Genomic DNA, 26,500 nt, shown 5'->3' on the forward strand with positions numbered 1-26,500 from the left:
TCATATTGACTGTTTAATTATTAGGTTTTCGTACTTTTGTTACAAATTTATTATTTTAAAGAACGTTATTTCTGTTCTTTGATCCATCAATAGTAATTTGTTAAATATGCTTGAAGTTAAGAACTATAATAACTTCAAAGTACTATAGCAAGAACCCTATTTATAGAAATTCATACGTGGAAGCTGCCTAGAAGTTAACAACTCAGAATACAATTTTGACAAATAAAATCATTAAAGAAAAAAAAGAGGCAGAATAATAAAAGAGAGAATAAATGTCGAATTATTATATATTGTACATTGATATCTCAAGCTGCTATGCAATACCGTAATCTTTGCAGCTTCTCTTGGATCTCCACAAATGTATGAAAAAACAGTAAGTAAGAAGCTCTGAAATTCTGTGCAATTCTCTCATTCTCAGATCAACAATGTCTCTCTGCTAGGGTTCTTCGCCCATAAAAATATCTCCCTTTTCTCTGCAATGGAAAATGAATAACTTCCGCTCATACACCTCATCACATTTCCGCCGTTTACCCAAATCCTTGTCTATTCGACGCAAAGTTCCCTGGTGGGACCAAATTCATGACCCTGGAAGTGAAATTGTTAGCAAATGGAACCACATTTTCCTTGTCGCGTGCATGATTGCAATGTTTCTTGACCCTCTTTATTTTTACCTTCCCATTATCGGTGGCGATGCCTGCATGAAGATTGACATTGCCCTAGGCGTCTGGGTTACCTTAGCTCGCACCTTCACGGACTTGTTCTTTTTCTTGCACATTTTCATGAAGTTTAGGACAGCTTTTGTTGCACCAAGCTCTCGCGTTTTTGGTAGAGGAGAGCTTGTTATGGACCCTAGAGCCATTGCCATACGCTACCTGAAATCGAACTTTGTTGTTGATCTTGCTGCTGCCCTTCCTCTCCCTCAGGTTAGCCATACATACATTATATTCATAATCTATACCAAGGATTTTTCATGAGTTCCTATATTGCATTGACAATGAATAATGTAATAGTTTGTTCCTGGTTATGTTTCGGATTAGATTGTTGAAAGGGTAACATGATTTTCAATCATTTAAAATATTAAAAGACTGATTTTTTTCTTAAGGAAAAAAAAAATACCTTGTTGATCCAGTAACAACATTCTTGGTAAAGGGTTGAAAAATATAAATGGGATTCAGAATGAATTTAGAAATGAAATTGTGATTATTTAGCAAGCAAATGAAATGGTTATTTTATTTTAAAAGACCACTGCTGGTTTTTTTCTTGGTTCTTTACGTTTGAAAATTCCAGTATTTGCAAATATTCTACTGTGAATTTTGATGCAATCATGCCAACAACCTGCTCGTTTCTGTATCCGCTAAAATTTGTATTTGGTATGGAATGACAAGAACCTCATATTAATTTACTTTGAATATTGAATTGCTGGACACATTCTGTCATTTTCACAGGCTACTTGCCAGTTGAAATATGTATCATTGCGAATTACAATTTTTAACTCAAAATATTCTAGTGATTCCAATTATGGTCATAAGGAAAACTATGCCTAATTTACAATGTCATTTCCACTACGTTTGTGACTAATGCTAAACTTTAAAGCTACAATCTTCTCCCAGTATGGGACCATTGATTAATTTTTCTGCCTTCAACTTAAAGTTCTAGACGCAATCATCTATTTATTATGCGTATTGGCAAATGATTTATGGATTGACGCAATCAACTTAATTTTTCTAGGATTCATCATTGACTGTTCTATAGCCCAGCATGATATAGGGCTCGCTGTTTCTTACCTTGATTTGCTTGATTTTGACAGATTGTGATTTGGTTCATAATTACATCAGTGCTGAAAAATCCCACAGCTGCTCATGCTAACCACACTGTTTCTCTAATAGTTCTCATCCAATACATTCCTCGATTTTTTGTTATGATACCTCTGAATCGACGGATTGTTAAGACTACTGGTGTTATAGCCAAGACTGCGTGGTCCGGGGCAGCTTATAATCTCCTTCTCTATGTACTTGCTAGCCATGTAAGCACCAATTCGTTACCACCCCACTTTGTTTCAAAAATTAATTTATGAAATGTTTTCCTACTAATTAAGCTAAGACAGTGGGATATCAGTGATATTTTGTAGAGTAAATGAAATCCTGTATCAAGGCCTTGCTCATTTTATTGCTGTTATCATCATGGTCAGTGCAGGTTTTAGGAGCTATATGGTATCTGGCATCAATTCAGAGGCAGCATCACTGCTGGAACATACAATGTAAAAATGAGAGGAACCGCACACCAGCTTGCATCTCTCCATTTCTTGACTGTAGTGCTAAGGATAACCCTGCACGACAAGCTTGGCTTACAACCACTAATCTGCTCACAAATTGTGATGCCCAAAATGATGAAAATTTTCAGTTTGGGATGTTTGCCGAAGCCTTTACAAATCATGTTGCTGAAGCATCTTTCATAGATAAATATTTCTATTGTCTTTGGTGGGGCTTAAGAAACTTAAGGTACGGTTAGTTTCTATCTCCCTTTTAATTTCCGGTTTAATCTGATGCAGCTATCTGTTTCCTATTCTTAATTTGTGAATTTGTTTATGATTCTGGAGGCCACTAATGCTGAGTAACAAGACCAAGGAGCATTAATATTCTTTTTAGTTTTAGTTTTTGACATAAGCTTTTCCTTGTTGCAAAGCTTTTTTTCTCACTAAATTTCTTGTTAACTGTTCTGTAGTAATAGATAGTTTTGTCTCTTGAAGTTAATTGGGAACAGATTTTAATTCAAAGATTTTCTATGGCAGTTGATAAATCTAAATATTTAACAAGTATGCCAAGAATAATACTCTCGGTTTCTAGAGATTAAGAATTGTGGTGATGATATTTCATTTGGTTCAATGAAAAACATGACAGCAATTTCACTGCTCTCCTTAAACTTTGATTTCTCTCCCTCTATTCCAAGCTAGCTGACCTGCAATTGATATTTTACCAAGTTTTCGTTCATTTTATGCTGAGCAGTTCGTATGGACAAAATTTGATGACAAGTACCTATGAAGGTGAAACACTATTCAGCATTGGCATCTGTATTATGGGTCTAGTTCTGTTTGCTCATCTCATAGGCAATATGCAGGTATCTATAATGCACTAACGTTCCTTTATCTTCTAACCTCTGCTTAAAATAAAATTTTAGAAGACTATTTTATTACTTGCTATGTAGCGGGTGTTTTGTTCGTGCACAATCTATTACTTGTACATCTATACAACGTCTTTTACTTGCCAGAAAAGTAGAGGAAATCTTGTGGCATGAATGAGAGTGAGATTGAAATAATTTGATTACTCTAATTATAATCCACTGTTATTCCCCTGAAGACATATATGCAATCCGCGTCTGCTAGATTGGAAGAATGGAGGATTAGGCGAAGAGATACAGAGGAATGGATGAGGCACCGTCAATTACCTCCAGAGTTGCAAGAACGTGTTCGCCGTTTTGTTCAATACAAATGGTTAGCTACGAGAGGTGTAGACGAAGAAAGCATCTTGAAGTCCTTACCTATGGATATCCGACGTCAGATTCAACGGCATCTTTGTCTGGCCCTTGTTCGACGCGTGAGTTTTCGATATCTGATGCCTCCAACTAATGTGTAATTACTAGGATTGTGGTTTGAAATTTCTTAATCGTACTCCATGTTCTTGTTCAGGTCCCATTTTTCGCACAAATGGATGATCAACTGTTAGATGCAATATGTGAACGTCTTGTCTCATCTTTGAACACTAAAGACACCTTCATAGTCCGGGAGGGTGATCCAGTAAATGAGATGCTTTTCATCATTAGAGGACAGCTAGAAAGTTCCACAACAAATGGGGGAAGGTCAGGTTTTTTCAACTCAATTACACTCAGGGCTGGTGACTTTTGTGGGGAGGAATTATTGACATGGGCTCTGATGCCAACCTCTCGTCTAAATTTACCTGTATCCACTCGAACTGTCAAGGCTCTCTCTGAAGTTGAGGCCTTTGCACTTAGAGCGGTTGACCTAAAGTTTGTGGCAAAGCAATTTAAACGGTTGCATAGCAAGAAATTGCAGCATGCTTTCAGGTATTACTCTCATCAGTGGAGGACGTGGGGAGCTTGCTATATACAATCTGCATGGAGGCGTTATACAAGGAGGAAACTACAAATGGAATTGGCTAGGCAAGAAAGCTTATTTTATTCTCAAGTTATGGAAGGTGAGGTTGAATATTATTACAGTGATGAAGGAGGAGATGAAAGACCATTAGTGGATCATTCAAACAATGGTTCGCATCTTGGAGCAACCATGCTTGCTTCAAAATTTGCTGCAAATACAAGGAGAGGAGTTGGCCATCAAAAGCTTCCTCCGCCGGATGATTCCACCTTAGAAATGCCCAAGTTTTTTAAACCAGAGGAACCTGATTTCTATGCAGAGCATGAAGATAGTTGAATTTTATCGTTATTATAATATATTCTATCAAATAATTACATAGTCAACATGAGTTTATATATATTGTCTCTGTTCATTAACAAATAGATAGAATCAGACTCTTATAGCATGAGTTTCTTCATTTGTTCTTTTTTAATTAAAAACAATAGGCTTGCTCGAGCATGAAATTTGAATTCAAATAGATAGTTCGTTCATGGCTTTTTATTCGGTAGTAAACTGGGTTGAAAGCCTAAGAACACACAGAGTGTGGGAGGAGCACTTCCAAGTCAATTCCGTTGCGGTTGAGTTTTTTTTTTGTTTTTCAATTGAAATGTTTTAGTTTTGGAATGTTTTAGTGTGCTGTGATATTTGGAGGTTATATTGTGTGTGTATAATATAAAATATTAATTTAATATGTATAATTTAAATTTAAATTTAAAAATAAATTAACTTAAAATTATACAATTTAAATTTCAATGCAGAAGTAAAAAAATGAGAATTAAATCGATATAACCTGATCGACTCAATAAGTTTAAAAATAATTTAGATAACTAATAAAAATATAGTTTGACTCAAAAATATTCAAGACAACATTGTTTTTTTTAAAATATTGATACGACAACATATTTGATTGACTTAAGTCTACCTAAGTTAATTTTTTAAATTTGTGATCTGGATCATAAGACCGTGATAATCCTAAATAAAATAATTCAAAATAAATTATAAAGTTTAATTCCCAATAAACCCATTATTGAATAATAAAATTAAAAAAAATTTAATCTAAAAACAAGACACAATAAAATAACATAAGTTTACTTGGGTTAATTTAAGAAACTCGTGATTCAGGTCATGATATTAGAATAATTTCATAGAAAACAAACTGAAACAAATAACAAAACTTAATTGATAATCAACCAAATATTGAAAATATTAAATGATGAAATTGAAAAAAAAATCAATTAAAAAAAAACTAAAAAAAAAAACTCGAGTCAACTAGATTAACCCTTCAAATCCATGACAATAATCATGAGACTGAGATAACAATAAAAAAAAAAGAAGCATACCACAGTAAATTATAAAATCTAATATTCAATAAACTAAGTGTTGGACGATAATTTTTTTTTAAAAAAAATATATAATTTTTTTTAAAATGAAAATAAAAACAAAATTATTTGGCTGGAACAGAACAACTAGAACGGAATCAGAATGTTCCAGGCAAATTTCCGGGACGGACTAAGATTTTGAGTGAGATAAAATATGTTTAGATTTGTTTTTTTTTTAAATTAAATTAAAATATACCGATTATACCAGACAAAACGAAACAGAATTGACAATGAACAACTTGGCTCCCAATATATCATAAAACAAAAATAAATTTAATTTTTTAATTTTAATAATCATTTGATCATATATATGATTTAGAAATTATAATTCTTTCTCTAAATCATGCACTACAATAATTTTTTTCCTTAATCAAATAACAACAATAGGAAGCAAACTTACGAAAATAAAAACATAATTTAATGATTACGTATCTGATAACTTCATTTCGAGTATCACTCACTATAATAGTATAATTTATTTTGTTATTATATAATAGAGAATGACTATAATTATGTAGTGTAGAACTGTAGATTACCCAAATGAACCAAAAATAAGAACAAAATTAACAAAATATTAACTGCCACCGTCGATACGATGTCGCTTGGCTGCCTTGCAAAATATGAAGATAACCCAAAATCCTCAACAACTTTCACTCCGTAGAAAATCCTCCCTCATTCCAAGTTAGGGTTTCTCTCAGATCTCTCTCTCTCTTAAACTGCAAAAAATCTGTTTTCAATTTAGCATCAGTAAGAATGGCAACTGAAACGAAACCAGCAACTGAGGATGTGAAGATTGACTTGTTCGAGGACGACGATGAATTTGAAGAATTTGAAATCAATGGAGGTAATTACCCTTTTCCTTCTTGGTTTTTGATAATCAAAGTACTTATACCAAAAAAATATGTTCTATTGTTGGATTTCTTCTTTATAGCTCCAAGATGTCATGCTTCGATTTTTATTAGGCGAAGAAAATTTGTATTGACCTTAAAGAAAGGTTCGAATTTTGGGTAAAGTAATTCATGTTTTTTTTTCAGTTATAATAGGTGGAAATAATGAATGCGGCTATGGTCATGATCTTTCTGTGCTTGGTGTTTGTGTTTATGCCGATACTTTTATTTATTTGTCTGTTATGAATGATTATTTGTTTGATTATGGATTTCTAATTCTTAATGATTCTAGTAATTAGTTGTTTGAGGAAACTGTGTTAGGAAGCTTGCTGTTACTTGATGTTGCTCGTAGCACATGTTAATTGTGGAAGCAACTATGAGTGTTATAATTTGTGAGATTGATGAATTAATATCAATGTGGATACATATTGTCTAGTTTGGATTCTTATTGCATGTTGTCTGACCAACTTTTATCTGAAATCACATCCATGCGTTTTTGGTCATCACAATGAATTGAAATCATGAAATTCTCTTGCCTGTTTTTGTTGTCTGTAAAATGTTAGTACTTGTAATGCCTTAGTTTATTAATAAACTGTGGTCTTGAAATAGGACTGTTATTTGTCCGTATTATGAGCTATTGTCTATTTTCTCCTTTTTTATGAGCTGTTGTCTCTTTTCTAATGGTAACTTAACTGACAGAGTGGGAAGTGAAGGAGGAAGGGAAAGAAGCGACACAGCAGTGGGAGGATGATTGGGATGATGATGATGTCAATGACGACTTCTCACTGCAGCTAAGGAAGGAATTGGAGAACAATACACAGAAGAACTGAGCTGTTTCTAGAACATGTCAATATAGTATCTCAAATGTTGGTTTGTGTTTGATCTTGAGATTGTTTTCTATATCTTTAGTATGGAAACAAATGCATGAACTATCAAGATCAGAAGCTGAGTACAAAATTTTAAGCTCCAGGGCTTAAATTTTGTGTTTGACTGATGTGGAAGTTGGATCTTGTGTGTTAGGAATTTGTATTTGATGAATTGCTTATTTCAGAATTATTCTGGTATTATAGTTTTTATGTTTAGGGATAGCATAGTAGTATCCCTTCCCCTTATGATTCCATGTCATGATGTTAGGGCACACTTACTGTTCCATTATCATAAAATTATGAATCACCTGCAGTTTGGAATTATGCACTTCAGTAGGGTGATATTAATGGTAAAAATGCTAGGAATATCATGATTGGTGTGGCATGCAACTTTATTATCAGTAGTTAATATATAACTTATTCCATTTCTAATCCCTAGTGTTTCATTATCAGTAGTTAATATATAACTTATTCCATTTCTAATCCCTAGTGTTTCAGTGAGGATGCTATATCTGAAACAAGCATGAAAGAGAACCAGATGCATCTGAAATGGTTGTGGCAGTAATCACTCGTCTTAAACCATCTACTAGGGGTGTTCACGATTTAGTTTGGTTTGGTTTAGACTTAAAAAACCAACCGAACCGAGTTATATTAGTTTTGTGAAATATTAACCAAACCAAACCGAAATCCGGTTCAAACCGAACTGGTTCAGTTCGGTTAAATTTGGTTTTTTTTTGGCAAAAAACTGAGAAACCTAATCCCATCACCAGAAAACCTAAAAATTCAACAAATCATGAAGTTAACTAAATCAACAGCAAACTTGAACTTTTTGTGAAGCTAACCTTCCTGCCCAACAACAACAATAACCATGTTTTCACATTGAAGCCAGCCTTGTAACCCATGATACATTTATATTAAAATTGTTTCGTAACCTAAGAGAACATACACTAATTAAGAAAAAGTTTCAAATCAAATAGCCTCATAAGAGTTTGAAATATTATTCAGGAGCAAATAAATAAAATCTAAAAAGTAGAATTGAACTTTATCCTGCGTGCTGTAGATCTGGATTTGTAGATCTGCAAGAATGGAGGATCGTGATAGCTTGCACATAAGTAAAGAGAGAAGAGAAGCCCTACCTGCTGTAGATCTGGCTTTATAGATCTGCAAGAATAGAGGAGGATTGTGACGACTTGCATTGAAGTAAAGAGAGAAGAGTAGCTAGGGAGATGGAGACGTGGGTTTGTGTTCGACCAATAATAAAGAGAGAAGAGAATGCAAAAGCACAGATGCAAAGCAGTTGAGAACTTCAAATGGAAAAGAAGAATGAGTTTTAAGGTGGAGAGGTGGTTTGCAATTTGCATAGACGACGACTTTTTATGAAGGCAAGGTAGAGGGTGAGTTATGTTAGGGTTAGGCTAGTTAACAATTTATACCCCTACACAGATGACGGCTTTTTAGGATTTGTTGGTTGGTTCGGTTCGGTTCGCCGGTTTTAGTTTTAAAAATCGAAACCGAACCAGACTTGTTAAAATTTATGATTTTAAAAATCGGTTTAATCGGTTTTCATATCGATTCGGTTTTTTCGGTTAATTTTTCTTTGAATTTTTCAGTTTTCTTGGTTAATTGGTTTTTTTGAACACCCCTACCATCTACCACTCATGAAATTCAGTATAGAGGCGAGGCGTGGAATGATTAGAATTTCTAAGAGAGTTGCTTTAGGCAAGGTTACCCAATCCTTCTGTCATATCTATTATCCCATCCATAGATGTTGTCATGCTAAACCTCTGGAGTAACCTAGCAAGTGTCAGGTGCAGCAGTTGTTGACGCGAATCTTGTGGTCACGCAATCCACAATCAAAATTGAAATTGAGAAGCCGAAAGAGATATGATAGAAGTGTAACATAATGGAAACCTGTAGCACTATTGAAATGAAGTTGAATGACGCCACAAAGCTTGCTAAACTTCGACAAGTCAGATTCAATTTGTTTAAGAACTTACGAATGCAAGGATCTCTCTCACATGTTAAACTGAAAAGTTCATAATATTATTTATCAAAGGGTTTTTTTTTAATTTAGGCTTTACATGTGTTTAAATAGTTTTGAGAAATTAACCCTAATGGATTTACTCTTATGGGTTGAATTGACCCCCTTACAAAAACTGATCAAAAATCTTTACTAGTAAGACTACCTTAATCCAATGAAGCATTGAATCTTAGTTGAAAACTAAAGCATTAATTAAGTTTAAACCTAGAAATAATAATGAAAACAACAAGTCTGAACAGTAGACATAATTACACTAGAATTTGAATTTACTTGTTCAACATTTTCTTGGATTGTATCATTCCCTCTCTTTTCAAAATGATTCATCATCGAATCATTAATAGGCGTAATGGATGTTTCATAAGCCTCTTGTTTAAGCCTTCAGAGCTCTTTTCTTACCAACGCTTGCCTTCAACAATTTTTTATGAAAGTAATATCTTTTGTCTTTTATTATTTCAGCGTCGTTGCTCCGCTCTTTCTGAAGTTTTCCTTTCCAATGAAGCCTTGAATCTTAGTTGAAAACTAAAGCATTAATTAAGTTTAAACCTAGAAATAATAATGAAAACAACAAGTCTGAACAGTAGACATAATTATGCTAGAATTTGAATTTACTTGTTCAACATTTTCTTGGATTGTATCATTCCCTCTCTTTTCAAAATGATTCATCATCGAATCATTAATAGGCGTAATGGATGTTTCATAAGCCTCTTGTTTAAGCCTTCAGAGCTCTTTTCTTACCAACACTTGCCTTCAACAATTTTTTATGAAAGTAATATCTTTTGTCTTTTATTATTTCAGCGTCGTTGCTCCGCTCTTTCTGAAGTTTTCCTTTCCAATGAAGCCTTGAATCTTAGTTGAAAACTAAAGCATTAATTAAGTTTAAACCTAGAAATAATAATGAAAACAACAAGTCTGAACAGTAGACATAATTACGCTAGAATTTGAATTTACTTGTTCAATATTTTCTTGGATTGTATCATTCCCTCTCTTTTCAAAATGATTCATCATCGAATCATTAATAGGCGTAATGGATGTTTCATAAGCCTCTTGTTTAAGCCTTCAGAGCTCTTTTCTTACCAACACTTGCCTTCAACAATTTTTTATGAAAGTAATATCTTTTGTCTTTTATTATTTCAGCGTCGTTGCTCCGCTCTTTCTGAAGTTTTCCTTTCCTAAAATAGTTCATTTAACTTATCAAATTCTTTCATTAAAACCCCAAACTTTTAGGATAGATCTTTGCATTCTTAATCAAGAATAACAATATGTTTGTTCCGCTCCCTTTGATATCACCTCCCCTTTTGATACCTCATCATCCTTTGTCATAATTCCTCATCAGAATACATGTAATCTTGATTGTAATACTCTATTTGTATTTTATTTTTACTCTAAGTTTTCAAACTAGACTGAAAAAAAGAAAAAAAAAACTCGACCAATCCTTTTTATATATATAACAAACCCTAAAACAATTGCTAATGACAATAAAGAATGTAAGAAGATATCAAGGACTAAAAAAAACTGACCCGAAACAAAAACATGGATAGAAATAAGTAGAATTGACTTGGAACAAGTGAAAAAAAATGAAACAGAAGAATATAACTTGATTGATGATATGACATGAATAGAGTTTATGATTGCTTTGTTGAAACACATTTGGAACCTGTGCAATGACTTAGATGGCTCAATATGGTCTACTTGGATCAGATCCAATCTGTTGCGAGGTAGGAATTTCTGGACAATCAAGACACCACAGAATTGCTCTTGGGCTTGGGGAAAGATTCTAAAGTTGAGATCCTTAGCATGGCCGAAGATGAAGTACATCATAGGAGATGGAATGACAACCTTTCTATGGTTTGACAATTGGCATCCTCACAGCTCACTCGCGGATTCTTACGGGGAAAGATTCATCTATGATTCAGGTATGGCCAAGAACGCGAAGGTGAATGTGCTAATTCATAACTCAGAATGGAAAACTCCTACCACCCAAGCTATTGGCTGGCACCCCATTATAGAAGCTATTCCTTCCAATTCTAATCCTAAAATGGGGCAAAAGGATGAGATAGTTTGGTTGGATTCACCAAATCACAGATTCTCGATCAAAGTAGCTTGGGAACAACTAAGACGTCATCGTCAGATGGTTGAATGGCATGACATTGTGTGGTTCAAGAATGCTGTTCCAAGACATTCATTTCTTCTATGGATGGCTGTCCAACAGAAACTCACAACTCAAGATAAACTTCATCGGTTTGGTATACATGGTCCCAATAGATGCTCGCTCTGCCTCCGCAACAATGAGGATCACAACCACTTGTTCTTTGAATGCTCCTATACTAAAGCGATTTGGTGGGATGTTTGTGACAGATGCGACATTCCAAGAATGACAAAAGGCTGGGATGAATGGATTCGATGGGCCACTGTCTCTTGGCATGGCAAGAGTTTCGTCAATTTTTCTCGTAAACTGAGTTTTGCAGCTACAGTGTATCATGTATGGCAAGAACGGAATGCAAGGATCTTTGCTGGAATGTCTAGAACTTCGAATTTGGTCTTTAATCAAATCGAATGTATCATTCGTGATAAGCTTGATTTGATGAGGAATGTCGCACCAACAAATGAAAACAAAAGGATCCAACGAGCTTGGAGGGTGAATACCATAGATTCTTAATTTGTTAGTTAGCTGGTTGTATTGGTTTCCCTAACGAATCCAGTGAGGTTTCAGTGTTATGGTCGGTGGCTAGCTTGTAGCCATCTGTTGTTTTATGTTTCTGTTATCATTGTAAATCTGGGGTATGCCCCTTATAATGTTTGTATCTTCTTCTTTTAATATATACGTCAACTTACCAAAAAAAAAGAGTTTATGATACAAAACACTAATTTGAACCAAATCTAGACCCTAGACCAAACAGCATCCAATTAAACTAAAAAAATGATATTTAGTGTGTTTTAAACTCAAATAAATAGAATATGAATTTCGACCCAATTACGATAATGTTTGATATGCTGATACGAAAGAAATAAGTAAGCTTTTTAATTTGAATCTGATTGATGCCTGAATGAGTTAAAAATTTATAATTTGTGTATTCCTACCCTAAATAACCAGAATATGATATTTGAGTCAATTATACGATGTTTTGATAGGCTAATACGAAACAAAAGTAATCATACCAGATTTAACCCAACCAATGTTTTTAGTGTGTAATTGTTTTTTTAACTCTAAGAAGAACAATAATAATGAAAATAAACCAGAAGTTATGCAGGAAAGAAAATAGAATTTGATCAAAAACTAACCCTTAGGATTTTGACCGAAAACAAAGAGATGCAAGGACGAAGATGAAACTGACACTAAGAAAAACACAAAAACGAATACACAAGAAATAATGGATATAACTTGATTCCATAGCCTAGATCTGATACTAAATGATGCGAACCTCTTGATCACGTGGTCAAACAACCCATAATAAAGATAATATAACTCTCGAAAAGCTAAGAAATCAGATTTGATAGAAATGTGACATAGTAGAAACCTGTCCCAAGACACTGACACTAATGAAATAAGAAATCGAATGATGCCATAAAGCCAGTTAAACTTTGATAAGTCAGATTTAGTTCGCTCAAAAATAAAAAAAAATACAAGAATCTCTCTTACAAATTAAACCAAAAGGTATTATTCATCAAATGTTTTTTTTTATATAGAAAATTTTTGACTTTGCATAAGTTTAAATAATTTTGAGAAATTAACATTAATGAATCTATTCTTATGGTCTGAATTAACCCACTTATAAAACCTAACCTACCTTTACTAGTAAGCTCAAATCCTGATCTAAACAAGACTTGAGTCTTAACTAAAATCAAAGTATTAAGTAAGCTCAAATATAGAAATAATAATGAAAACAACGACAATAGATATAATTATGTTAGAATCCAAATCTTTTTTATTTAACCTTTTCTTAGATTTTATGAATTGTGATGCAAATGTGATACGAGGACACGAATACCTGATCTGAATGGCTTGAACATAAAATGTTGATCTAAAATCTCAAAATTTGCTTTATCTGTGAGAAACCTTCCTGGCGTGTACCCATCAAGTTAGACCATATATTTGGGTCATGATGCTAACTTCCACAAATTCACAAACAAACGAGTGCATTTTGGTATGTGTTATCTGCCAATGCAACAATCTTCTATTGCCTCCTGGGGAATTGACATAGGAGCTGTTGGGTACAAGCGCAGTGTCTCTTTTCACAATTGCCTGGATGTACGCTAAGTTTTCAATGTCAGAGTCCTCTGCCAACTTTGAGGTCTTGCTCTTCTTGAGCAAGCTGCCATGAGCGTCTATTGTTCAACAAATTTGATGAGATCCATGTCAAGGTAAGAGATGTGGTATCCGCACCTGCTAGGATGAGAGTCTGCAACATGGAAATTTAAAACATTACGGGATTCAAGTTTGTTTTGACACAAGAAAGAGGCGGTTTTTGCAGATAGAATGTAGAGAAACATCTGCACACACAAAATAGTCTTTAACCAAGATAAAAACCACAGTTTGCCTGTCTTAATTCCAATCTAAGGATGATTTTTTTGATAGGCTAGGTTTTGTTTTTCTTACCCAAAATTCAGTTAAATGGTTCCTCGAGAAGTAACTATATATCCTATCAGATTTGGATCAGTAATAGAAGTACAGGTACTTGCTGCATTTAGCTTCTCAAAAGATAGTCATTTTCATATTTTAATTTTTATCTTAAAAATAGAGGGTTCCACCAGTTATCCTGCAAATTGCTTAATCATACAGTCTCTTAAAATTAGCTAGTTTAGTGGTAAGGTAATGCATTTACGGGTCGTAATTTGAAGATACCATGCTTTATAAGGCTGGTAAGATTAATGCTGCATTAGACATTTAATATATATATATATATATATATATATATATATATATATATATATATATATAAAAGGACAACTTGTAGCGATAAGCTAAATGCCAAACAAAAAAATTAGAGAACGTACCACCGCTGTTGCCTTGAAAATGGTTTCACGTGAATGGCCAAACATGCAATCATCCTTTGTGGACAGCAGCACATCCCCGAAGTCCTCGACTTTGTTAGAGTCGTCAGTCATCTCGAGGAATCCAACTTTCCATAAGGGAATCCAGTTCCCTCGAAGGTCTCTTGATATTTTTCATTGATCCAAGAAAATTATTTATCCATCCTAGAAATGGGATTAAATCTGAAGGAACAAAGACCCCGGAAATAATCATAAACTCCTTCATGAGCTTTCCAGTACGTTTCCCTTCTTCATTTTCAGCTTTAGCACTACTGAAATATCTCTTCCCTGCAATAATTCTTCTGATCATATTTATTGTAATTCCTTAAAGCCATTCGCTAGTTGTTATCTTAAGTGAGTGATGTGATCCAAATTATATTAAAGGATATGCTAGAAATTATAAATTGGCAAATTACAAGATAAAGAAAGAAACTCAAAGATATATTCAATAAGTTTATTCAGAGTATTTGAATCAAGGTAGATTTTAAAGAGATTTTGTATGTTCAACAAGTGATGATCATATCTTAATTAATTTAATCTATATACAAAAGCATCATGATCCATCTATTTCATGGGTTTAATTAATTTCAGCAACAATAGGCTTTTTTTTTCATATGTTTTATAGATTCCAAACTATGAAAGGATTTCTTGTTATGTGTGGAAATATAGGAGGCTAAGAAATAATTAATTGCAAGATTTTTCCTTGCTTATTTTGGAATCCGAAGTGACAACATTACACTTATTTCGGCCAAGGATCCTTCTCAAGAAATCATTTCATTCAACAATTGTTTCTTTTAAATCTCAGTTTGCAGCAACTTGACATTAATTTTTAAAATTATTATTTTCCATATTGGGCCTTATTTGATATACTTTAGGCTTTATTTTAATTTGAGTTTATGTTAGTGTATTAGGTCAACTAGGGTTTAGTTTCTTCCAAGTATGAATACTATTTTTAGTTGATATTATAAAACTACGAAATCAAAACAACATGCCACGTCCTTATAGGAAAACAATCTTTGTCAAATAGAAAGTTCACAAGTCAAAAAAAAGTAAATAACAAAATTCATACATCCTATTATGATGTATGTCACAAAGCCTTCCTAAACTCTAATTGACATAAACATTTAACCTAACATATAAAAATATTCTGGAAAATTCTAGGTAAATTTTCAGTCTGGTCCAACTGTCAAATTGAAAATTATAATTATTGTTGTAAGACTTGACAATAGGCACAATTATACTAGAATTCAAATTTTCATGTTCAACTCTTTCATCTTATTGCTTTTGTTAGAGAGCTAATGTCAACCTTTACTCCTAGTGCATAATAGATAATGACTTTGGCTAATATTGTGGTGTTTGTTTCCTTTATCCAAGCTCCTTAGGTGTTGGCCGAACATGTTAGGCAACTTTGTCTTGTCTTTGTGGATATTGATCAATCCATGTCCTTACCTTAACAATTTGTTGAGTTGTGGTTCTTTCAATTTAAAGCTTGTTGCCTTTTATAGACTTTTTCATTATCTTAGTAATAACTTTATCTATTTTGATATAGATTTCTTCAGTAATTTGTCTTTGTAGTAGACCATGTGTTAATTTTCATGAAAGAACATAATCATAACAAAAACAATAATTTTAAATTTTTCAGGAATTCCATGAATCCCATTAGACAATTTAAGGTTAATCAGTATTTAAGCAAAGATTACTTGATTAATTCTATTTTAAGGTTTGATTAATTTTTTTAAGGGTTGTCTCAAATCACAATTCATCCATTTTTTCGGCCTCTAACAACAATTTACATGAATCACCATATCATAAATCTCCTTAACTCTTTTAGAAAAAGAGAGATTGTTATGACTTGAGTTCTATCTCTCTTTTTTTATTCTGTATTACATATCGCAATACTCTATATTACATATGTTTCTTTAAAACAAATACGAGGTTCAACATTCTGTTTATATGGAAAACCTAATACCCCGAACAATGGCAAAATATCACTTTGCTCACTGAAAATATCACATTTTATTTCAAGAAAATTATTAGAAAATTATGAAATCAATTCCCTATTTAATTTATTTATGTCTAGAATTATAATCTCTTGTATTAATTACATTATAACTGATGTGCATCATGAGAATTATAATCCATCTTGTAAAGCTAAATCTAATATGCAAGATGATTCAGATGGTACAATGACAAGAGCGAGAGCGAAACAACTGGTGCTTTTTCTTTCATCCAGATCTCTACCCCAATCACTATCCGAGTAGCCAACAAGATTGAAGTTTGTACTTGAGGTATAAAATATACCTTCATTTATTATTCCTTTGATGTAGCGAAGAATTCTCTTGGCTGCATTCAAGTGAGACTGGTCTGGTGTCTCCATGTATCTATTGATAAGACCAACTCCGTAGAGTATATCCGGTCTGGTACATGTCAAGTACCTTAAGCTTCCTACTAAGCTTTTGAAGTAAGTTGGAGCAACATTTCCAACTTTACTCTTCCTTAATTCTACTCTATTCTCAACTGGAGTTGATTCCGGATTGCAGTTTTCCATCTTGAACCTTTCAAGAATGTCTTTGGCATAACTGCTTTGGGATACAAAAATCTCTTCGTCTCTCTACACCACTTCTAAGCCAAGAAAGTGTGCCATCAGACCAATGTCTGTCATCTCAAACTCTTGTACCATACTTTTCTTGGAGGCTTCAAACATGGTTGGGTTGTTGCCGGTGAATAGCAAATCATTAACATATAGGCACGCAAATAATATGCTGCCATCTGCTTCTTTCTTCACATATATTGCGTGTTCATAAGGACATTTTTCAAATCCATTATCTTGAAAATACCTGTCAATTCTGGTATTCCAAGCACGCGGAGCTTGCTTCAAACCGTAGAGAGCTTTCTTCAACTTGTACACTTTGCTTTCATTTTCAGCTTTGATGTATCCAAGTGGTTGTTCAACATAGATCTCTTCTTCTAGGAAGCCATTTAGAAATGCTGACTTCACATCGAGTTGATAAATCTTCCATCTATGTTGTGCAGCTAGTGAGATCATCAGTCTGATTGTCTCTAGCCGTGCTACTGGAGCAAATACTTTTCCATAGTCAATGCCTTCTCTCTGTTTGTAGCCTTTTACCACTAATCTTGCTTTGTATCTTTGCACTTCTCCTTTTGTATTCTTCTTTGTCTTATAGACCCATTGGACACCTATTGTTTTCTTGTGTTCTGGTAGATAAGTCAAGCTAAGTGGGTCACTGTCTGCAAAGAAACAAAATAGAGTTGTATCTTCCATGACTTGAGTGGCATCGTACAGCTCGTCTATATTTCTCATCCTTCTTGGTCCTTCTAATGAGGATGCTGATGATGATGTTGATGATGATTCTGGTGTGTTTCTCCTGTTGAATACAGGGAATCTGTGTACCGAACTTTGTGGCTTATCTGCCAGTGATATTGGACCTTCTGCAAGTACTGGTGGTACTTCCACTTCATCTTCAAGGATCAAATCAGTGCTGATCCATTTGACTGCTTCTTGGTCATCCTTCCATTGCCAAGTTTTATCTTCTTCAAATATAACATTTCTATTCATAATTACCTTCTTTGTGATGGGATTATACAGCTTGTATCCCATCCTTCTCTCACCGCCATCTATTGTTTTATGTTTCTGTTATCATTGTAAATCTGGAGTATGCCCCTTATAATGTTTGTATCTTCTTCTTTTAATACATACGTCAACTTACTGATGCGAACCTCGTGATCACGTCATGCAACCCACACGCAAAGACACCAATTCCCGGAAAGCCAAGTGATCAGGTTTGATAGGAGTGTGACACAAAGATAACTTGTACCTAGGCACCAGCACTATTGAAAACGGAGACCCCCACCCAATGAATATTGATTCGCGAACGAGAAGTATAAGGATGACGCCACGAAGACAGTTGTTCTTCAATAAGTCGTTTTCAGTTCTTTAGAGAACCAAGGAAGGGAGATTATCCCACCAACACACAATAAGTGCAGCAAAGAAGTTTATTGATCTGAAAATTGCGTAACCTTACATGTTTGGTTATGCCTTTATTTATACTGACTCTAGACTTAAGAAAACCCTAATGGACCCCCCTTAGGTGGACTTATATGAAGCTCACTTACAATTGACCCAAATAAGTAATAATAACCCAAAAACTAAGAAGAAAATAATAAAAATAATAAAATTCTGAAAATTATCATGCTAAATATGCTAGAATCAGATTTGTCACCCTTAAGAAGTCCCAAATAAACTAGGACAAATCTGATTTGGAAAATTTGTGTTGCTGCCCCCCCTTGATGTCCTTGATTAGCTTGGATTTCCTTGTTTAACTTTGACAAATAAGAAAACAAATTTCCTTCTTTGTTGCTGATTTAATTACTTTCCTTCCTAAGTTAGGAAAAGCATTAAATAGTCCTCCTCTCTTTAGGAATAAGATATGGCCAACTTCCTTACTTAATTAGGAGAATCAATTGCTGACTTTTTATCCTTGTAGCATTAGAAAAAACAAGCCTAACAAGGCTGGTATTGGGCTGGACACATCAACCCCATGTTCCACATGAATTGGGCTCTTCTTGGACTTGAACTAGATGGATTAAAGGCTGCCCTTCATGCTCCTTAAATGTCTCAAGCCCATCTAGGTCCATTTTGCTCTATATGTTCTGAACAAGCCCATTCAATGCTTCTTTAAGCTTCTTTGCCCTAGCTCTTGTGATTGGCCCAATTGGCACCTCCAATGGGTCGTTGGCATGATTACGCTTGGTGTTGGGCTGATCCGTATCACTTACCAAAAAAAAAAGAGTCAAATTGGAATAATTAAAGCTGCGTCGGAGTTAAAAATTAACAATCAATTTGAAATTGGTTCAAGGATGTTTATTTGCCTACAATTGGAACTTGGAGATGGGAAAAGCCCTTAATGGTTCTTTTGATGCTGGGCTACTAGAATTTGGGTTGATATGCAAATAAGTAAAGGAATTGATGCTGTTTATGGTCAGAACAACAAATGAATTTGAACCCGAATTTGAAGTCATCCATTGCATATGAAAACAAGACAAATCTAGGTGGATTTCAAGTTCAGAACGTGCTCTTTCTAGATTGTCCAACCATTAGACTTTTGTGTAAGAAGATATGGTTGTTTTAAATTTGGTCTGTTTATGTTAGAAAAGTAAAAAGATGTGTGCTAGTTAATTTATCTAGGTCAGTTTGTCAAAGTCTGTTTTTTGGGCTTGACTTCTGCCATGTTGAATTTTTCCTAACTTTGGAGGGATGTTCCAATTATAAATATAGTATCAGAATATGTAATATAGGACTTTTGGCCAAGATTTGAAACTTGATTCACAGAATTAAGAGTTGTTCTTCCAGATTGATTTTGTGAAGAACCCTACCTGACTTATCACTCTTCAATCACAAAAAGTGTGGCGTCGAAATCCTAGATTGATCTTTGTGGCGTCCACATCGACTTATCAAAGTATTATTCTAGTCTATCCTCCATCTTACTTACCTTGAAATCACTATAATCCAGAAATCACTATAATCCAGCCTAAACACCAAAAGAACGACAACACAACCAGACCCATCATTCATCCATTTTCGTCAGATTCATTGTTGCCGATTTTTGAATCATTCACGGCACATCAATAACTCTTAATTTCTAAAACTTATTTATAATAAAATCATAGTTTAATTTCTTATCAATGATTTTTAATATGTGTGACCCATTAGAGTCAAGAACTATTCTGTAATTTTCTAAAACTTATTAATAGTTATAATTTCTCATAATTATAACTATTTTATAATTTTCTTTGCAACATATTTTTGTTTTAAGGACTTTATCTTAACTTTACACTTATTAATTAAACTTAAATGAATATCAAAGATAAAAATGCTTTTATATAATTATAAATAAAATATATTTATTGCATGAATAAAATCGTTGCCATATGTGGCACCTGATTAACTATAAGACATATACACTAATAATCTACCACTTGCATCAAAGTCAATTTACTCATGTATTTAATACCATGTAGTTCCATATGGAGGTCATGCTTCTATTGGGATAGTGTTTTAGTGAAAGGATTTATAAGATTCTCTTCAATAAACGCTTGCTCTATCTTTTTATTTTTTCTTTGTATGATTTCTATAATTAAACTGAAGCACCTAGGTATGTATTTTAATTGTTGATGAGACATTAGTTTCTTTTCTTATGTAATGACTATTGTTTTCCTAGTAGAAAGTTATTAGATTCATAATGTTAGGAACCACATATAGTTCAGTAATGAATTTCTTGATTCGAACAACCTTTTTTTTTTTTGTACATATAAATGTAATTAGCTACAATTATAGAATTTGTTGTGGTATTTTATTTGAATTTTTTCCAACTCATAGAATCATCATTTAAAGTAAAAATATATCAAAAAATGAGATTTGTTATCATTAATATGTAATTGAAAATTAGCATTTGAATAACTATGAACTACTCATCTCCTGCAATAACCAAAAAGACATTATATGTTCTTCTTAAATATTTAAGAATGCTTTTAACTATATTTCAATGACCCTCACCTAGATTAGATTGATATGTGCTTATTATGCTTAAATCAGAAGATATATATAGTCTTGTACATAGCATCACATACATGATGGATCATATTACTAGAGTATACCAAATCGTTTCTATCCTATCTATGTTAATTTATGTCTTAAAGAACATGTCTTTAATGAGATGAATCTCATGTGAAATAGGTAAGTCTCCCCACTTGGATTCTTTCATACTAAATTGTTTTAGCATCTTATCTAGTACGTGAATTAAGACAATCCATGCAACCTTTTATGTTGATATTGATATATATTTATTCCTAATATATTAGTTGTTTCTCTCATATCTTTTATAGAAAAATTCTTAAATAACCAAATTTATACCGATTAGATTTACCGATTGGAGTAAAAATATGTTATTTTCTATTAATAATATGTTATATGCCTATAGCACTATAAAAACAATTACACTCTTGCTAATATTTTTCTAAACACAAGGCTCATTAGGAAATCAAACTATTTAATTGTCTCATCAATACAAATATTCAAACTCTTTAAAGTGTGTTTAAGTCCATAAATAAATTTTTATATCTTGCGTATTTTATAGAAAAATTCTTTAATTTATGTCATATGCATGACAAGTGTTGATGTCATGCAAATATAAACTCATAAAATATGTTATTTTTATTATGGAAAGTAAAGGAAGTGTCCCTGAAGATACTAATATTAGAACTTAATTATTCAATCAAAACAAGATATTTAAGTTTAGATTAAATCAAACCAAGTAAAGTTGCACTAAATATACCAATCTTACATAAATAACTAATATGCAATTTAAATGATAAGTAATTAAAAGAGAGATGATGCGATCCAACAATCCAAAGAGCCATTGGAGGTTCCAGTTGGTCTAGTTACTAGGCTTAGGGCTAAGAAGTTCAAAGAAACTTTAAATGGACTTCTTCAAGAGACATAGGTTAAGGTGAACTTCAAGAGGATTTCTAATAATAAAGAGTAAGCCTTGATTAATCTGATTCATGTTCAAGAAGGGCTTGTTGGTGGAACTAAGACCATTACACAAGGATTGGGAGAAGAATACTAGATTCGGACAGTTAAAAACATGGGCTAAGGTGGGCTTCAAGATGATTTGTAATAATACAGAGTAAGCCTTGATTAATCAGATTCATGTTCAAGAGGGGCTTGTTGGTGGAACCAAGACCATTACACAAGGATTGGGAGAAGAAGACTAGATTTAGATAATTTGACCTTTCGCTACTCGTTTGGTCATACCTGGAGCTACAGATCTAATTTTGATGTGATTTCAGTTGGTCTGGAAATTAGACTTTTATACCTTTCCAATGGTATATGGCATGCCTTCTAATTCATTAAGACGAGAGAGAATCATTTGTTTTAAGTTGGGCTTTTGCTGCTGTCAGACAAAATGCGAAAACAACGAACTTGTCTTATTTAATTAGTTGGGCTATCAAACTTTATTTATTTTGAGAGGAGACATTTGGTTTGGATTTTAGACCTGTTTAATTTGTTTATTTTAATTAGTTTGGGCGAGTTTTAGCTTGGGTTAATTATTATATAAATTGAGCTGATGTGAGATCCATTAGGAAAATTAGGGTTTTGGCTTGGAGTTTAAACATTCTTTAGGGGTAATTTTAAGGCAGACTTTTGATGATACTTTTAGTATTGTAACTGACATTTTGGTTGCTCAATCTTGGTTGTGAATTTATACTTCCTTTGCTCGTCTCTAGGTGTAGGCATTGTGATCGAGTTGGTTTATAGTCTTGTTGCCTTAGAGCAAGTCTTCCATTGTGATAAGCTCATTCAAATCTCAATAAACTTGGATAAGATTGATTTTAGGGTAGTGAATTCCATTAAATTCTGCTAGAGTTCACATCAAGAGATTTTGTTTATGATCTAACTAAAAACAACTTAAAAAGCTAAGAAAATAAAAGAAATCAAATCTAAAAATTAAAAGGCAGATTCGACAAAATATAAAATATAGAGAGTAGTATTTTTTATATTTTCTAACCTGATTTGTGATAATAAATAAATCAACCATGAAAACAATAAGTCTTTCTACCTATCCTGACTTTTTAATTTATCTAGCATTCCTGCTTTAATTAACCCTAATCATATGCCTTAATTAAGTATGTAAAATTTAATTATGTGACAACATTAAGATTAAGATTGGTGTAATTGATTCATAATAATTAAACATGTATAGGGAGTTAATTTAACCAAGACTTATATTTTCCAAGTAAAAAATAATCAAAAATAGGTTTACAAATTAGATACTTATGCTACTTAAGTTATGTCAATCATGCATCTGTCATAAACTAATCAATAGCAATTGATTTAAAATAAAAAAAACATATGTTACAAATCATATAGAATTTAGGTAATCAATTATTGAATTTAATCATAGAAAAAAACATATGTTACAAATCATGCGACATTCCAAGAATGACAAAAGGCTGGGATGAATGGATTCGATGAGCCACTGTCTCTTGGCATGGCAAGAGTTTCATCAATTTTTCTCGTAAACTGAGTTTTGCAACTACAGTGTATCATGTATGGCAAGAACGAAATGCAAGGATCTTTGTTGGAATGTCTAGAACTTCGAATTTGGTCTTTAATCAAATCGAATGTATCATTCGTGATAAGATTGATTTGATGAGGAATGCCGTACCAACAAATGAAAACAAAAGGATCCAGCGAGCTTGGAGGGTGAATACCATAGATTCTTATAGTTAGCTGATTGTATTGGTTTCCCTAACGAATCTAGTGAGGTTTCAGTTTTATGGTCGGTGGCTAGCTTGTAGCCATCTGTTGTTTTATGTTTCTGTTATCATTGTAAATCTGGGGTATGCCCCTTATAATGTTTGTATCTTCTTCTTTTAATACATACGTCAACTTACCAAAAAAAAAATATATAAGATATTCACGTATTACAATCAGATATTGAATAATTTTAAACATAAATTCTCATGATAATTTCAGATTCAAGAGTATTAACCTCTTAAAATTAAAAACTAAGCTTGCATGAAATTCATGATTAACAAATAAATTTTTATAACCTCAAAATTCCTCTCCCTATCCTATACCATGGGTCTTGAACGTGACCCTCCTTTTCTTTTAGGGTTAGGGTCGATTATGTGTGTGTAAGGAGGTGGAAAAGTTTCATAATTAACGATTAATTCCTAATTAGGCTACTTTTAGGTTTTCTTATAATATTCTAACTTAATGACTTGCAATGACTTTCACCTTCTAGAAGAATCTTCCAAGTCATAGGGGCCCTAGCCATATCCTTAATGATCTGCCATGTCATCATTGAAAAGATAGTCTAGATTCGTGCTAGTATGTTGGCAAATTTCAAGCGTGACTTCAAAGATGTTGTCCTCTCTCATATGGATGAGTTATCGAACCTACTATATATGAATGAAAAGATTGAAATATTTAGTTTTCATAAATTACACCTACAACTATATATACAATCTAAATAGCACACAAAGGTTCAGTTTATCAGGTTTGCTTTAACAAATCCTAACCCTACTAGGATTCCTTGTTTAAGTTGGATTCCTAATGCAATAAGAATTTTTTTTTTTGGTAAGTTGATGTATATATTAAAAGAAGAAGATACAAACATTATAAGGGGCATACCCCAGATTTACAATGATAATAGAAACATAAAACAACAGATGGCTACATGCTAGCCACCGACCATAAAACTGAAACCTCACTAGATTCGTTAGGGAAACCAATACAACCAGCTAACTATCAAATTAAGAATCTATGTTATTCACCCTCCAAGCTTGTTGGATCCTTTTGTTTTTATTTGTTGGTACGACATTCCTCATCAAGTCAAGCTTATCACGAATAATACATTCGATTTGATTAAAGACCAAATTCAAAGTTCTAGACATTCCAGCAAAGATCCTTGCATTCCGTTCTTGCCATACATGATACACTGTAGCTGTGAAACTCAGTTTACGAGAAAAATTGACGAAACTCTTGCCATGCCAAGAGACAGTGGCCCATCGAATCCGTTCATCCCAGCCTTTTGTCATTCTTGGATGTCGCATCTGTCACAAACATCCCACCAGATCGCTTTAGTATAGGAGCATTCAAAGAACAAGTGGTTGTGATCCTCATTGTTGCGGAGACAGAGTGAGCATCTATTGGGACCATGTATACCAAACCGATGAAGTTTATCTTGAGTTGTGAGTTTCTGTTGGACAGCCATTCCATAGAAAAAATGAATGTCTTGGAACAACATTCTTGAACCACACAATGTCATGCCATTCAATCATCTAATAAACAAAAGGAGTTTCAACTAAACCAAAAGGAGCTACAAAATGCTTTTGTACAAGAGAATGAAAAGCTGAATGTTATACGAGATCATTCAAACCTTTGATATTCCAAAATCTGATAAACATAATGAATAAAATAAAAGGATGTCGAAAACAACTACGAACACAAACAATTACCTTGAGTTGCCCTCACGCAAGGAGCTTGAGTTCATCTTCTTCTTATTAGAACCTCATGATCCCTTCTTCTTCTTATCCTCAAGAGAGTCTTTGGCTTTACTTGCCAGTTGGTTATTTGGAAAAAAAAAAAAAAAGGGAATTGCAGAGCCTTGCTTGTTGCTTTAGGGCAGTCATCATCCGAAAACATTCTCCACTGTGGTATTCTCAATTTCAGCTGCCATACAATCTTTTTATGGTAAGACCCTTGTGTTCATGCAAACTTCTGGAGCAACACTTTCTTGTGGCACAGACTAACATATATTACTCTTTAAATCCAGCAATTCATTGGTTGGACAATCGGTAATGCAATCTATAGCCTGAATCTCCTCTTCATTCACTAATTGTGTACCATCAGTTGTACTATAACTACTAGTATTCTTATGATTGTTCTTCTTTCTCTTTCCAACCTCCTGCCATTGAATATTGTTAAGCAAATTATGCTCTGAGTTAGTCTTACCAACCACCTTGCTTTTCACAGTCTCTTCCATAAATGTTGCTTTATCATTCTGAGTAGTCGGACATGTAGCTAAGTTATGCCCTAAAACATTGCAGGAACTGCACCTAAAAGGGAGTCATTCATACTCACCTGAGATAGTAATCACTATACCACTGGGGCATTGCAGATCAAACTCCTTAACCAATACCTTAAAAGCATCAATTTGAACACAGACTCTTGTATAAGTTAGGTGTTTGCGCATTAGGCTATTGACATCAACATGTAAGGGAACCTTTAGAGCACTAGCAACATAACTCAGCCTCTTATTAGTCCAATAATCTAAGGGAACATGATGAAGCTTAATCCAGATAGGAATTCTGGATAACTCAACCTTAGAGAATGTCTATTGGCAATGTGCCATGGAGCACGGTCTAAGATAGGAATTGCATGTTTGGTGTCCATCTTCTAAGGACTAAATGTTTATTGGCAATGTGCCATGGAGCACGGTCCAAGATAGCAGATGCATGTTCCACCGAATCAAATGAGAAGAGAAAGAAGCCATTACTGAAGACAACACTTCTAGTAAACCAAAGGGAACCCCAAATTCTGTTATCTATAGATCTAACCACTAGGA

The 26,500-nt window shown here is 33.5% G+C and overlaps 2 protein-coding genes across 2 annotated transcripts; both read left to right on the forward strand.

Moving 5' to 3' along the window:
* The first annotated feature begins 336 nt into the window (after positions 1-336).
* Positions 337-4,550, forward strand: LOC133670367 (probable cyclic nucleotide-gated ion channel 16). The gene is made up of 6 exons (XM_062090855.1): positions 337-923; positions 1,808-2,023; positions 2,194-2,498; positions 3,003-3,114; positions 3,354-3,590; positions 3,683-4,550. Exons 1-6 carry the CDS (start codon positions 486-488, stop codon positions 4,439-4,441), a joined length of 2,067 nt encoding a protein of 688 aa, XP_061946839.1. The 5' UTR covers positions 337-485; the 3' UTR covers positions 4,442-4,550.
* A 1,617-nt stretch (positions 4,551-6,167) lies between these two features.
* On the forward strand, positions 6,168-7,600 carry LOC133670723 (protein DELETION OF SUV3 SUPPRESSOR 1(I)-like). Its single transcript, XM_062091304.1, has 2 exons — positions 6,168-6,367; positions 7,110-7,600. Exons 1-2 carry the CDS (start codon positions 6,277-6,279, stop codon positions 7,238-7,240), a joined length of 222 nt encoding a protein of 73 aa, XP_061947288.1. The 5' UTR covers positions 6,168-6,276; the 3' UTR covers positions 7,241-7,600.
* The last annotated feature ends 18,900 nt before the right edge of the window (positions 7,601-26,500 follow it).

Source organism: Populus nigra, chromosome 13 (genome assembly GCF_951802175.1).
Source record: "Populus nigra chromosome 13, ddPopNigr1.1, whole genome shotgun sequence".
NCBI lineage: Eukaryota > Viridiplantae > Streptophyta > Magnoliopsida > Malpighiales > Salicaceae > Populus > Populus nigra.